Below are 15,476 nucleotides of genomic sequence, written 5' to 3' on the forward strand. Positions count from 1 at the left end.
GAAAAATCCACCGTATTTACTTTCTTAAATGTAGTCTAAAGGTTAAAAATCAATAATATTCTTTCTCACACGTGCTAGTCCCAATTTAGGCTAATCCTCACTCCATTCTCTCCTTCAACCAGCCCACGATAACTTGGACCAGATCTAGAATCTGCTCGTCCGTGTTATCAGCGTGTAACATTATACGCACCCGCTCTAGGCCCTTTGGGACAATTGGATACTTCACAGGATTGATCAGATATCCCGCACACCGAATTGTATCAGCTAGGTCGTCAGATTCTCCGGGGCGTGTCATCATCGCAACGATAGGGCAATAGAAAGGCCCAGATAATCGTGTCGCTCCGTCGACAACCGACAAGACATCCTGCTTAGAACCCTCCTGCCATGTCGAGTGCTCTTGGAGAAGTCGATGGAAGAGTTGGACATTTCTTTCGAGGTTATGACGGCGCTGAGTACATATAATTAACCTCCCATCCTCACATGATGGTACGGCAAAAACATACCCGGTGACCAGTTTCACTTGCTAACAAATTATATCCCGCTCGGATTCCAGCCAGCGTCACGAAGGTCGGAGCCGTGCTGAATATAGCGTTGCGAGCGTAATTGATAAGATAGGATTTGATAGCTTTGTTGCAAAGCAAAACAGCTGTTACTGTTAGTTGCGTCATAACGGGCGACTGTTCGTCGTATTTACCTCCGGTTGATCCTAACGCCTTCCCACATGTATGGACTCGCAACCCAATGTGGCTCTCAAGACCAAGATGCGAAACCACACCGGATCCATTAGGTCCAACGATACCATTCGAATGAGCTTCATCGACCACCAGTACTGCATTCCCTTTTGGCAGCATCTCCTTAGCAACCTTCACCATCTCCTCCAGAGGGACCACATCTCCATCCATACTGTAAAATGACTCCACTGCCACAAAGACCACCTTCTGGCCTTCAGCAACCCCTTCATCGGTCTTCAACTCTGTTAGATGCTTTCTCAAATCCACAAAGTCATTATGTCGGAATGATTGGGTGCGAGCACGTCCACGACGCATTCCGTCATGGATACTAGCATGGACGTATTCGTCGTAGAGAACAACATCACCAATTTGAGGAACCGTGGACCAAAGAGCCACGTTAGCATCAAATCCAGAGTTGAAGATAATTGCTTCTTCGGCGCCATGAAAGTCTCTCAATTTGCTCTCTAAGTTGGCCAGGTATTCAGTAGTACCACTAAGAGAGCGTGAAGATCCGCTTCCTATTTCGAATCCCGCGTTTCGATCCAGCTCCTCCAGGAAGGCTTTGCTGAGGTCACGCGAAGAGCTCAGCGAGAGGGTATCATTCGAGGCGAAGTCAACTTTTTCAGAATGTGTCGACATGACATATGGTGTCATCAAACGGCCATCTTCTTTTCGTCTCTTGAGACAGGAGTTGAGGTTGGCTGATAGTATTTCCATCTTGATCAATATTGGTATTCTGTATTGTGTTTGAGGCACAAGATATCAAACTCGAATGCTTGTCAGTATATGTTCTAGGGAGTTTTATATCTTGCCCTCCATCTTCACCCTAGGGATACGTCATTAGTTCCTTGTATGACACTTTGATCAAGGAAATCAAACATGTCAGCGAACAAATGCAAGATGCCATTTTTGGTGCCCAAATGCATCAATCCGAATGAAGACACTACCTCAAAACTTGAAATCAGGGTTGAGTAGCAGATCTTTGCCAAGCTGATGGCTCATTTCGAGGGTTCACTGACAACATGTGGGCTGAAATATGTTAGCGCATGGAGCGGTAACTTACCGCTAGTAACTAATAGATCACATTCATCCTGAACGCATTCTAGGCTATACAGTAGATATACAGATCTCGCCTTCTATCCTTCGTCTGCAATTCAATTAATCATTTGTCATATTTCATTGCCCGTTGTATGATCTTCATGATCCGCAAAATAGTTTTATCTGACTGAGAATATGTTCAAATGGCTAGAGGCACTTTCCTTGTGAAGGTCTGCCCTGGCCTCGGATGAGGATGCCAATTATCAATACGGTGCAAAGAGCCAAGTGGTATTGAATGATGAATCTACCAACATTTCAAAGAAACCGGATAATGCTCAGTCGGAAAAAGGTGTGTTCTGATATATGTCCCCACCGCACACAAGACTAGCTGGTTTCCCGAGCTGGCCCGCAAGACGTTCCATCGACCAGTCCATTATTAAGTCCACAATCTCGTCAATCTGAGCTGTGGTGTTGTCTGCATGCATAACCAACCGGACTCGCTCCTTTTCTCGAGGCACGATAGGGAAGAACACCGGATTCACATGATAACCAGCGTCCTGTAATTTCTGAGCAAGGCTCGCTGCTTGTCCAAGATCCGTGATAAGTGGGATAATAGGGACAAGATATGGACCAGTATCCCAGGTTTTCTCCGTAGGGAGGCTGAGGATCCCGCCGAATACACATTTCGCCCATTTTGAATGACAAGTGAGCTTCTCATAAAAATGGCGAATATTATTCTGTAGACGAGTGCGACGCTAGTCATTCGTTAATGGAACCCTCCCAAACCGATCACTGACCATTGCCCTGGAAACTCACCTCCTTGCCTTCCTTGCTGGCCAGAATGTTGTACCCTCCTTTCACGGCCGCCAACGATGGAAATGCTGGTGCCGTAGAGAATATCAGGCCCCTCGCGTAGTTGATCAGATAAGAACGGATGGCGGGATTAGCAAGTACAACAGCTGCTGATGGGTCAGAAAGTCAAGTCTTATATATTGAATGCATTCACAGAGTTTGTTCAAGGCCGACGGGCTTACCTCCTGTTGAGCCGAGTCCTTTTCCACACGTGTGCAGTCGGATGGGAAATTCATTCTCGAGACCGTAGTGGCAAATGTAGCCTGATCCATTTTCGCCAACCACGCCATTAGAATGGGCCTCATCAATCGAGAAAATCGCGTTACCATGGGGCAGGATCTCTTTCGTCAGCTTTAACATTTCATGCACAGGTGCCATGTCGGCATCCATGCTGTAAAACGATTCGAGAGCTATGAACACCCTTTGTTCTCCGTTTGCCACGGTGGGGTCTGTCTGGCATATGTTCAATAGGCACTCTCGAAGGGATGCACAGCTATTATGAGAAAACATCCGAGTCATTGCTCTTCCCTGGCGCATTCCATCATGAATACTAGCGTGGATATACTCGTCGTATACGACAACATCACCAGGCTGGGGAATCGTCGACCAGATGGCTACATTGGCCTCATATCCAGACGGGAAAAACAGTGCAGATTCTGCTCGGTGAAATTGAGCCATGTGTTTCTCCAGGTCCAGAAGGTACTGGGTAGTCCCTTCAAGAATCCGCGAGGATCGACTACCAATTTCAAAATCAGGATGTTGGGCAAGTTCATCGAGAAAGGCTTGGCGTAGTGCTCCTGAGGAGGCAAGCGAAAGTGTGTCGTTGGAGCCAAAATCTACCATCTGACCAGTCTTCTGTGGATTTGCTGGCTCGATCAATCTTCCTTTCTGGTGGCGATTCTCTAGAGCGGCCTGGCACTTCCTCGTTAGGGCATCTCCGGAGTGCCCCGATGTCCGATGAAAAGAGCAATGCACTGTATTTGAGGTTCCGAGGCTTCTTTGTGACACCGAACATAGTTTGGCCCTATGAAGTGATGGCACGGTCTTGAGGAGATCGGTTAAAGGGCGATTGACGGACATGTTGGCATAGGTGGGATACGGTGAGATGGGGTCAGAGCAATTATATCTCGGATTTATTCAAGATACATTTGGCATAACCAGCAGCAGATGCTGATTTACTTATTTATATCAATTCAGAAAGCCCCTAGTATCCGCTTTCTCCACGAAATTCATTCCTAAAGACATACAGAAATTGATTGTCATGCTGGAGCTAGCATGTAGTATGCTGCTCTATTCGGGAATATGTGTTATGTCATCGCTTATCATAAATCCCTGGAAAGTACCCTGTTGATATCATCATGTGAGTTTATTTCAGGTTGGAGAGAAGGCCCGTGAGGCGCACCTTTGTTATATTATAGTAAGCCTCGGACAGAATCTGTCACGTGAAAAGATCTATAATAATCATGTCGCATGGATGCTGGAGATTGCAGGTTTTCATTCGCGGAATCTCGTCTCCTTCTGCAGCGGAAATTTGTGTATGCATGGTGAACTACCCAATGTAAGCCTCAAGCAGACTACCGACACAGTGAAGCGGGCTGTGCGCACGATATTGCCAAGGAACCTGGAATATCAAGAGATACAAAAGTTTATGATATCGGAGAAGCTTGAAATGGATAAGATAAGCAATCCATATCGTGAATGTTGTAATGCAACATGTGCAACGGAGCAATGACATTTACGCACGCCTAGCAGGCTGCCGCTTAGGATTTACAGAACTCCGATGGACCTATAGCAGGTACGAATGACACCATGTCAGTCCTTCTTCGAAAGCCCCTGCTTCTCTTAACACATTGAACTGCCAACCTGTAGGCATCTGGCTTGCAAGGACTAGTAGGACCGAGCTCCCAAGAAGTCAATACATCGGCCTTTAGCATACTTTTCATTGGAAGAGTGTATATATCAGTATTCAAGACCCGTTGACATCTTATACGTAGTAGGGGTCAGGACTTGTTATATTATCTGATGTTTTTTTTAAAAAAAAGCCAGAAACCCAGCAATAGAAAAGAAGCGATAATTGGCGAGGGAAATGTTTGATCTAAATTATCAAACAAAGCAGTTATATGAGATCTCAAGTAAAAGCAACTCAGAGAGGGTAGATAGGCGGCATTGAGGTGGAGAATTTAGCAAAATAGCCGTTGAACACCGCGGTGCAATTTAGACTTTCCGCTGACACCTTTCGTGAAGAACCAGCACTGATTTTCTCTAGGGTTCCGGGGACTATACCAACTTCAGATGCCTGCATATGCACTTGTCCAATTGTGCAAACTCGCCCCACTTTCCAATCTCTTCAGATTGTCCATTCCATCTAGCTCGCTTAGTTTATCCGCCAATTATATGTATGCCGGAACTGTGTTCCCAGCGGACAAAGCGTAGCATTGTTTTACTTTGTTCAATCACAAATGTTAAAGGTCTGTTATATCAGGTCATACATGGATTTCTTGCGAGTTCAGACTGCCGATCCTTGTACTTGGAGGTGGATAAATCAAGAAATGCACTGCGCACGAACACTGCGCACGAAGCCTATGGGCCTCTTGCACGTCATTATAATCCTCAAATTGAAGCTTAAGGTTTGATTACGAGTTGCCACGGTTATTGACTGTGTCATCTTTCTGTTATACCTGTTCACGACAAGTTCTTCCAACAAATGATCAGTATTTGCCACGGAGGATGCCCTTGGTGCTTTGCAAAATCAAGACATACTGCGGGCAAAATCACTTTTTATATGATATCATTAACGCTATGCTGTTGTACAGAGCTTCATATCATCATATATGCCGCGTGCCGAGGAAATCCTTTTAAAAAAGCGGCATTCTGTCAGTTCTGGTTTCATTCTTCAAATTCCTATTTGCACTTTCACCATTGTACGGACACCAGAATACCAGAACACCAGAACACCAAAATAACCAATCCTGATTCAAACTCGCCGTTGCTCGAGTCACCATGGAAGATATTATCCTTACCCACGCTCAGCGTACCCCCAACGCCCTGGCCGTCCTCGATGAATCCAAGTCATTGACCTACACTGAGCTTGTCAGTGAATCAAGCTACCTAGCACACTCACTGCTTGAGAATAATACCAAGTCCCCCTAGAAGAGCCTATCGGAATTTTACTCGGCCCCGGTATCGAACAAGTCGTGGCCCAGCTCGCAGTACGTTTTGCCGGTGGAACATGCGTTCCAATGGAGCCTTCGCCCTCTTTACCAGAGGAGCGCATCTTTGACATGCTTCATGATGTCGAAGTTGAACGCTTGATCGTTGACGCCGACAATTCCACCGAGATATGGCGTCAATCGCTGATTGATTCGGGATTCAAGCTGATCCCCATCTCTCTTGGTTCGGACGGACCATCGGTGTCTGTGGAAAAGCTCCTGCAGCAGGAACTCCCTCCAGACCGAAGTCACATCCTTTTTACTTCAGGCTCGACGGGCAAGCCAAAAGCAGTGCAGATCCGAGCATCGGGGATTCTGCACCTGGCAACCCAGACACCTATGACTCCACTGGAACAGACTGACCGGGTTACCGAGTTCAACAATCCTGGTTTTGATCTCAGTTTGTTTGAAATATGGGTAACTCTCATCGCCGGTGCTACGATCGTGACTGTTCCCCGACATATCGCCACAGATCCGAAAGCCTTCCACCGCTTTCTGAGAGACAACCAAATTACTGTTACTATTCTGATGGCAGCATTATTTGAAGTCACAGCGTTCGCATCCCCGGATACCTACCGGTCTCTCCGCCATGTGCTTACTGCTGGTGATGTAGCAAATGCGCAAGCAATGAGGAGAGTCCTAGAGAGTGACGGCCCCCCACAACATCTGTGGAATACTTATGGCCCAACGGAGTGTACTACTCTCGCCACTATGTATGAAGTAACCATGCCAGAGACAAGAGGAGATCGAATCAGCATTGGCCGAGCCGTGGGCGACATGGAGGTCTTCCTACTTGAGGAGGATCGTGTCATCTACGAGCCAGGAAAACAGGGCGAAATCTGCATTGCAGGACCGCAGCAGTCGCTCGGATATTGGAAGCGAGAGAAAGAGAACATGACATCTTTCGTCGATTTCCCTCGAGAACATCTGATCAACGCGCGGTCCTCAAAGGGGCTGGGTGAGGACCAGAGCGGCACTGTACGACTTTATCGAACAGGCGACCTAGCCGAATGGCGATCTAGCTCCGATGTTCTTGACTTCATCGGCCGCAAGGATAATCAGGTCAAACACAATGGATTCAGGATTGAGCTGGGTGAAATCGAGCGCACTCTCAAGTCAGTTGATGGGATCAAAGGTGCCGCTGTCATTCAGCAGCCGCCTCTCTCTAGAAAAGGCGCAGAAGCACTGGTAGCTTTCGTTTTGGTAGATAGTACATCACCTTCCCCAAGCGAAGAGGACCTTTTTGGCTTGATGAGAGAACGGCTGTCAGCCTACATGATCCCAAACACTATTGAATTTGTCAGCAAGCTCCCACTCACCGCGACAGGTAAAGTGGACTACAAACAGCTGCTTCAGCAACAGCTTCAGTCACTCAAAGAAGAGACCGGCAACCAATCCCACAATTCTACAAGCAAGGTGAATCCGAAAGACTGGGGGTCAGATGAGAATGAACGTATCAAGGCAGAGGTTCGGAAGATCTGGACGGAGATGTTAAACAAGCCACACATCCAAGACGACGATGACTTTTTTGCCCTCGGCGGAACCTCGCTCCAAGCCGCGGCATTGATCGGCCACATCCAGAGAATTTTAGACTGTATCATCACAATGGAAAAGCTCAACCGGAACTCCCGACTCTCAGACCTGTGTGATGTGATTACTTCCAAAACCGAAGCCGCAGAAAGCCACAGGCGTCAGAATGCCCCCGACGACAGCAAGGTCTGGATTGGCGACATCGACCTCGTTGATGACATTGAGATGGTGCCGCAGTGGGATGCTCCAGACGAAGGAAGGGTATTTCTTACGGGGGCCACAGGCTTCGTGGGTGGACGTGTCTTGCACGATCTAATGATCCGTCCCACGGTCAAGCAGATCGCATGCTTGGTCCGTGGTCAAGAAGGAGTGTCTGCAGCGATGCGTGTGCAACGTTGTCTTGAGAAATATGACTTGTGGCCTGACTCAGTGGAAGCGCGGGAGAAGTTGGTCTTTGTTGAGGGTGATCTCTCTGACCGGACCCTTGGTGTTGGGAAGGAGAAGTTCGAGCGGTTTGCGAACTGGGCGTCCGTTATCTTTCATCTCGGAGCAAAGATCAACTTCTGCGAATCATATCGCGAACACCGTTCATCCAACGTCCTCGGTACCTGCAATATGCTCCGGCTGGCTGCCGCCGGTCGCCGGAAGGGGTTCCACTATATGTCCACAATCGATGTATGGGGTACAACAGGGTATACGCTCGGAACTGAAGCGGTGGAAGAAGATGGGCCGCTGCTCCCCCATGTGCAAGGTGTCCGCTTTGATCTAGGCTACTCGCAAAGCCAGTGGACTGCGGAGTCTATGGTGCGACGCATGCGAGACCGCGGATTACCGATCACAATTTACAGACCTGGGTTTGTGATCGGAGACCCAGATACAGGCTGTAGTAATCCATCAGACTTTATGTCACGACTTCTGGTAGGATGCATTCAAATGGGGACTTGGCCTAGCCTGGTTCAACGACTGGAATATGTGACGCTTGACTATGTGGTCAACGCGATGCTTCATATCGCCGCGGATAACGCTAATCTCGGTCGATCGTATTGCCTTGTTTCGCCAGATCAAGTTCATTCAGTCACGGTTGAAGATACCTGTCGGGTGCTCAACGATGCTGGGTATCCGGTGCGCCTAGTGGACTATGATGACTGGGTGGCACAGGTTGCTAAAGAGCAAGAGCCAGATGGACCGTTGGCACCGCTGATGCCAATGTTCCGGGAGCCAGTTCGGGGGCCACTCACACGCTGGACAGCCAGCCAATATACCCCGTGGTATCGCGCGGATCAAGCTGTCGAGGTTCTGCGAGGTCGACCGGATATTGCATATCGTTCACTAGATGGGAATATGATACGGCAATTTGTCAAGTTTTGGAATCGAAAGGGTTTTTACGATGTACATGTCATGGATTGATCATATATGTTGTGATTACCTAGCTGGATTCTACTCCCGCTATCATCTTCCCTTTCTTATCTCTCACTCCTATCTCAGATATTATTTAGTTGCCTCTCACATCTGCTATAGAATCTAATTCGATAAATGAAAGCTCTTACTTATGATAATATAGTGAGTGGTTATAAAACAAGAGTCTTTGCTATTACGAGGCACAGCAGAGATATATATTTGCAGTGGTCCATAACAAGCTATAATGAGGTATTTGACCCCGGTGTTCATATACCTTCGTAGGCAGCTGGTTATAGATACCAATTTACTTCTCTAAAAAAGCGCCTTGACACATTCACCGAACCCATTTCCTACTTCCTGTTCAACTGCCATTGTTGGCATAAATATGTTTCCTTTTACATCAACTGCGCTTGAACATACTTAATCTCACTGGTTGTTGTGTTTACTCCTCTCACAAGAGCAAGGGTACAAAAGAAAACAACATGGAGACCTCAAAACGGCCCATCCCAAGTAAGTTTGCTTTCCTTCCAATCTCTGTCACCGACCTGTATAGCCCTCGCTGTGCAACTGTGGATGAATCATCTTCAAATCACCTTGCATCACACTACCCCTTACGAATATTCCGTGAAAGCGGAGCAGATGGGTTTCGCGCGAAAATGGTGACCAACACCAACCACGAAAATTCACAGCTCGCCCGAAGCTATCATACAAGCTTGCGTTCCAAAGAAAAAGTATGGCTCTCATAGACTTACTTTGAAGAGTCTATCGGTGATTAACTATTGAATTGTGGGGTTGCTGATTGTTTTGTTTCGAAATATGGAGCAACTACAAGATGCCGGGCAAAAACCCATACCTACGGCCATTCGAGCCGCGTCAGGCTGGTGCCGCCTGTATCAAACTGGTTGGCGAGTGAAAGGTTCCTTGTGTCAGGCGTATAACCTTAAGACTGCCGTTTTACATTGCCGTGAGCTACAGCAAAAGATTGCACAGCCACTACGATATATGCAGAACCTAGGATGCGAATACGTATTTATCGGCACATACGAGGATACAAACTTTTTGAGGCAGGTTTAGTCATCTCCGGGAGTTTGGGAAGTGTGGTATTCTCCACCTATCTCCTCGTCTATCTTCTATAATCCAACAGTCCCTAAAACCTCAGGTCTTCACAGCATCTTACAACAGGCTGGTGGCGAAGTGGCAGTGGATTGACTGTCGCTAATCTGATCCTAGATACTGCCCGTGAGTGACTGGATCGAAACCAACCCGTACGTCTTCGAGATCTGCAAAGTATTCGCTATGCACCGGATGAGGCTCTCCAGAGAAACAACCGCGTCAACGCTGCCATTGAGAATATGGTGCAGGCATTGGAGACCTTGGACATTGCCCTGAGCGAGCTGGAGCCGTGCGAGCGCCATTGATTATCTGACAGCTTCAGATAGAGTGAAAGCCATTGGCTAGGGATGAATTCGTTGTGCAGGGTGTTGCAAACTATCTTCAGGTAGCAACCTTAATATTATGACTCTTACAAAACAGAACCTGGGCAATCGAAGCTTTTCATGTGTCCCTAGGGTCTATGGTGACGTAGTTCATTAGGTACTTAGGCTCGCTGTGACGAAGGAGGGAAACGGAGAATCTGTGAACTTATATTTATAGGGCAGGGGAATATGTATACAGGAGGATATATCTAGGAGGACTTTAAACAGAGATGAACTGAGAGGCGTATAAAGATGTGCAGATCTGCAAAGATATGTATGAAGAAGTGTCTGACTAGCAACAAGGGGTCTATCCGCAACAGTCTCCTTGATACGGAAAGCTTACACTTTGTTATCTTGTTTCTTCAATTCTCTCTCCACTCGTTTTTTCGCTTCCTGCTTCAAAGCTTGATCGTCTGCTCGATTCAACTCAACTTGTGGCATTAACCAAACAGCCAAGAGGAAGGCAAGGGCCGCAAGAGATGCTCCTATAATGAAGATAATTCGGAAGCCCTTTTGGTAGGCCGGTGTCAGCACATCGCGAACGTGCTCGGCTTCCTCTGCAGACAACTTGGATAAGTAGCTCTGTGGGCTAGACAAAAGTGATCGGGACTCTATATCATCAAGATTAAGGACTGAGATAGATGACGAAACAATGTTGTTACTATGTTTTGTTAGTAGAAGAACCACTCAATGGATTAGATAGCCTTACATGATAGTCCCAGCAATAGCCAATCCAAGAGTACCCCCGAGATTTCGAACGAAGCTATTCGCTGTTAGATTTATTCAGGACAAGATCAATGGATTTACTTACTTCCTAAACGACGTCACCACGGCCATGTCGCGTCTTTCAACGCCAGCTTGAACGGCAATGAGAGAGCTATATAGAGATAAGCAAGATGACCAAATTGATGATTTCTGGCAGAAACCTACGGCTGCAATGTATTTCCAACTCCGACACCGGTCAAAATACCATATCCAATTTGCTTCCCCAAACTGGAGTGCTTGTCAAGTGTGGACAAGAGACCAAGGCCAACAGCCCAGACAATCCATCCAAACAGGATACTTTCTCGATAGCGACCAACCCAGTGCACAACAAGGCCAGATCCTGTACTACTAACAGCTGTCAATTGAGTTAGTATTGTAACTAAATGATGAGAAAACAGGTCATACTTTGCATAAGGGTAATAGGCAGCAGCATCGCCGCTGCTTTTACCGTAGAATACCCAAACACCAACTGATAAAAAGTGGGAATGTAGTAAACTTGCACCAAGAAGTTCCATCCATTGATGAACATAGTCAAGCAAGCACCATTCACAATTCTCCCTTTGAAAATATGCATGGGGACCAGCGGCATCGACGTACCCTTCCACTGCCAAGCAACAAAAGCAACAGAGATAGCAAACCCGACGACGAGCGTTGCAATTACATGCGTCGAGTCCCACGAATACTCGCCACCACCCCAAGTCAACCCAAGAAGCAAAATCGAAGTTCCACCAAGCGCCAAAAGCGCACCGAAGAAATCAATCGCCTTCAACTTAACTTTCCAATCGCCAGTGACTTTCCGAAGGGGCATAAAGAACAACACAGCCAGAGTAGTCAGTGCCGTTAATGGCAAGTTCAAGCGGAAAATCCATCTCCACGAATCCTCTGAGATGGAGGCCAAAGCACCGCCAATAATAGGGCCGATTCCGTTGGCGATAGCAACAACGGCTCCTAGAATACCTTGATATTTGCCTCGTTCACGAAGTGGGACGACATCACTGACTATCATCTGTGCGACTGTCATTAAGCCGCCACCGCCGACACCAGTGAAGGCGCGGAAGATGATTAATTGCGTCGCTGTCTGGGCTAGAGATGCTGCTAGTGATCCAAAGAAAAAGATTGCGAGACCGACGAAAAGAACTAGTTTGCGAGACCAGATGTCGGACAGTTTTCCATACAGAAGTTGGAAACATGTTGATGTTCTACAAGTAGGATTAGTGTGGGAGTATGAGAGGTACAAGAATATAATTATACTGACACAAAGTAACCACCTGAGATCCATGAGGTCTGGTCACTAGCTCCTAGAGCGTTTCCTATGATGGATAAACTGGCTGCTAGGGTCGTCTGGTCCATCAAAGCCAATAGGTCGACGCTTGAGCATGCCAGAAAGATCTATGCCAATGTTAGTAATTGGGCTATTTTTGCCTTTGTCGCACTAACTGTGATGATAGTGCTCTTAGGCACGTAATTAGTTTGCTCGTTAAATGTGACTTGGGCTTCATTCTTTTCAGACCCTTCGTTTGAAGGATTTTGTACCCCTGTCATGGTGTATCAAGTATATCAAGGGCAGCCGTTTTCAAAGATACCAAACAGAAAGCAAAGAAAAGAAAGACGAAAAAGAAAAGGAAGCAATACTAAAGTAAAAAAGAGACAATAATCCTATGGTGATTTCGACATAGATCGGCAAATTGGCTATCCGAGCACCTTGACAGAAGATCTGCAGAGTAAACCTTCTCAAACACTCTCAAGGTACCCGCCCCGTTTCGTTATACTTTTTTGTACTTTTTTATTTGAAATAACTCAGCGAATTGTATGTATCTCTGAATATCAATCAACTAATGAAAACTGCACGAGTACCTGCGGGAATAGTAAGGGGGACCTTGTCAAATGCCAAGGTGACACCTTAAATTCTGGAACATTGACGACCAAGACATCGCGAATACCAGAATGACGCAGGCGCAGTGCGAATTATTCCGTTTTCAACGTTTTTATACTACCTTTTGACAAAGAGGGGCTGCGCGATATACAGGGTCTGATCGACAATTGGATGTCGATATCCCCGAGATCGCTCGCAATTGCCTTGTTCCTTGCAAATCGTGGCCAATTTCCGGCGCTTCCATCCACGTTGAGTCCACGTTGACTGGCTTTGATGTTTGTCAGATTTATCCGAGGTCTTTTATGGTGGAGCCATGAGAGGATTTTACTTTTCTGCTCAGACGCCGAAGGCAGATGGTAGACGCTATATAGATTCATAACCCAGCTCGTGAGAGTTTTAGATTTATATTCTTTTCTCCTGTATATCTTTTCTCTTGTAGGAGTTTGGAATCCCAAATACATCCGAAAAAATGGCCAACATCAATGAACGCAATGTTTACTTCGGCACGGACTCGTTGAAGAAATACTTCAATCCTGACTCTCAGCCTCCTCTGCCTCTTGTAGAGCTGCCACCACATCTGAACCCTTATTATGAAGATGGTGTACGCATCTATGCTAAAATGATGACTATGCATCCAGCGAACAATGTAAAGGCAATGCCAGGTATGTCAATCTGCTATAGCACGCCAAAGACAGGCTAACACCAGCTAGCATTGAACATGCTCGAGTCTAGTGTTGTACCTGGACAGACAAACCGAATCATTGAGTACAGCTCCGGCTCAACGGTGATTTCCATGTCAATGGTGGCCCGAGTCATGCACGGTGTGAATGATACGCGGGCTTTCCTAAGCAACAAGACCAGCGACGCCAAATTGAAGTTAATGCAGTTTTTTGGACTGGATATCACTCTCTTTGGCGGGCCTTCCCAGCCAGAACCGGTTGATGAACGAGGCGGGATCCAAAACGCCCGGCGAACAGCCCTAGAATCCGACTCAATCGTCAACCCAAACCAATATGAAAACAACAACAACTGGCAATCCCATGTCCGCTGGACAGGACCCCAAATATTCAAACAATTACCTGAAATCAATGTCCTTTGCGCCGGCATGGGCACGTCAGGCACAATGACCGGGCTGGGCACCTACTTCAAAGATGTCAAACCATCGGTCTACAGATTGGGTGTTTGCACAGCTCCCGGCGATAGGGTACCCGGACCAAGGTCCTACGCTCTAATGCGGCCAGTCGAGTTTCCGTGGAAAGATGCTGTGGATACGATTGAAGAAGTCGGTTCTATGGAATCTTATACTCTATCCTTGAATCTGTGCCGCGAGGGACTAGTCTGCGGCCCCTCGTCCGGGTTCAATCTCCAAGGACTATTCCAGACATTGGAAAAGCGCAAAGCCGCTGGAACGCTATCTGAGCTCGCGGGTCCGGACGGAATAATTCACTGCGTGTTCCTATGCTGCGACCTGCCATATCAGTATATCGATGAGTACTTCCAAAAGTTGGACGAGAACTCATTCCATCCAATCCGAAATGAGGTAAATCCCCCCCCTCCATTCCCCTCCCCAAGGACTTACCACATGAAAAAATGGCAGAACTAACAAAGCACCAACAGCGCCTAACAAAGGTCGACCTCCACCGGTACGATGAAAGCTGGGAACGCGAAGCCCTAGAAGTTCTACCAGAATTCTACAGCTCTCCAACTCAAACAACAGACCTCGACGAAATAATTCTAAAGCCACAATCCCAAGTACTCGATCTCCGCCAAAGCACTGACTATAACATCTGGCACCTCCCAGGCTCATTGAACAAACCCCTCACCAGCCTGGGGCCACACACCCCATCACCGTTCTCGGATGCAGGGGTCCTCGAGGCGCAATGGGTGGAGATGGAGAAGATGTTCCACGACGTATCTAATCTTCGACACGTTCTCGTAGTGTGCTATAATGGAGATTCGGCACGCGTGGCTACGAGCGTGCTTCGGGCCAAAGGTCTCGAAGCGGATAGTGTATGCGGTGGGTATGGTGCTTTGAAGCCGTTTATTGGGGAGAGGGTCATTGGAAAGTCGCTGGGGGCTACTGTTTCCGTCCAAGCGGTGCCCCTTGAATAATTCCTTTGACAGGGGAATGTAGGGTTGGTCTTGACCATGTGAGACGCTAGTCCCGATGCGGGTATATTCTACTCCCAGTTTGTTCTTTTTTTCTTTTTTTCTTTTTTCTTTCGTTTTCTTGTTCCTTTTGAATCATCGATTTGGTTCATTGTTTGGCACTACTACCCTATGACACTTTCAATATTATTGTTTAGCTTTGACGTATTACACTCGTAAAAGAATCGGCTCTCAGACCCTTCTCTCCGCATGCAATTTACACTGTAGCAAATCATGTATCGGGAATTATATTTACAATTATGCAATAGTATAAGCTCAAATCTGCTCTAGCTTCGCTTTAGTGTTTTTATTGACGATTCTAGAATATGCACTAGCCAGATCTGACTGCGGGTTCATCAGAAAATGTGCTCAATTCTGAGCAGATCTCCCTTCGGGCGTGATCGGCGGGAATGTCATAACGGGAATCTGAAACTCCCTCAATAATTAATTATCCAGG

At 46.9% G+C, this 15,476-nt stretch overlaps 5 protein-coding genes across 5 annotated transcripts; 2 read left to right on the forward strand and 3 right to left on the reverse strand.

Moving 5' to 3' along the window:
* Window positions 1-97: 97 nt before the first annotated feature.
* Window positions 98-1,448, reverse strand: N7529_007998 (aminotransferase class I/II-fold pyridoxal phosphate-dependent enzyme; the record flags this gene model as incomplete). The annotated part of the gene is made up of 3 exons (XM_057243525.1): window positions 98-448; window positions 504-646; window positions 695-1,448. The coding sequence occupies 3 exons, from the start codon at window positions 1,446-1,448 to the stop codon at window positions 98-100; spliced, it is 1,248 nt and encodes a 415-aa protein (XP_057095063.1).
* Window positions 1,449-2,104: 656 nt separating this feature from the next.
* On the reverse strand, window positions 2,105-3,464 carry N7529_007999 (aminotransferase class I/II-fold pyridoxal phosphate-dependent enzyme; the record flags this gene model as incomplete). Its single annotated transcript, XM_057243526.1, has 3 exons — window positions 2,105-2,524; window positions 2,586-2,731; window positions 2,804-3,464. 3 exons carry the CDS (start codon window positions 3,462-3,464, stop codon window positions 2,105-2,107), a joined length of 1,227 nt encoding a protein of 408 aa, XP_057095064.1.
* Window positions 3,465-5,621: 2,157 nt separating this feature from the next.
* On the forward strand, window positions 5,622-8,767 carry N7529_008000 (NRPS-like enzyme; the record flags this gene model as incomplete). The annotated part of the gene is made up of 2 exons (XM_057243527.1): window positions 5,622-5,715; window positions 5,772-8,767. 2 exons carry the CDS (start codon window positions 5,622-5,624, stop codon window positions 8,765-8,767), a joined length of 3,090 nt encoding a protein of 1,029 aa, XP_057095065.1.
* Window positions 8,768-10,578: 1,811 nt separating this feature from the next.
* N7529_008001 (MDR family MFS transporter) lies at window positions 10,579-12,540 on the reverse strand (the record flags this gene model as incomplete). Its single annotated transcript, XM_057243528.1, has 7 exons — window positions 10,579-10,894; window positions 10,943-10,996; window positions 11,045-11,110; window positions 11,164-11,353; window positions 11,404-12,197; window positions 12,254-12,387; window positions 12,436-12,540. Coding segments are annotated over 7 exons (1,659 nt in total), but the record flags the coding sequence as incomplete, so codon positions are not given.
* An 800-nt stretch (window positions 12,541-13,340) lies between these two features.
* Window positions 13,341-14,983, forward strand: N7529_008002 (putative cysteine synthase B; the record flags this gene model as incomplete). The annotated part of the gene is made up of 3 exons (XM_057243529.1): window positions 13,341-13,533; window positions 13,582-14,411; window positions 14,489-14,983. 3 exons carry the CDS (start codon window positions 13,341-13,343, stop codon window positions 14,981-14,983), a joined length of 1,518 nt encoding a protein of 505 aa, XP_057095067.1.
* Between the last annotated feature and the right edge of the window lie 493 nt (window positions 14,984-15,476).

This window comes from Penicillium soppii (genome assembly GCF_028829465.1).
Source record: "Penicillium soppii strain IBT 18220 chromosome Unknown utg000006l, whole genome shotgun sequence".
Lineage (NCBI taxonomy): Eukaryota > Fungi > Ascomycota > Eurotiomycetes > Eurotiales > Aspergillaceae > Penicillium > Penicillium soppii.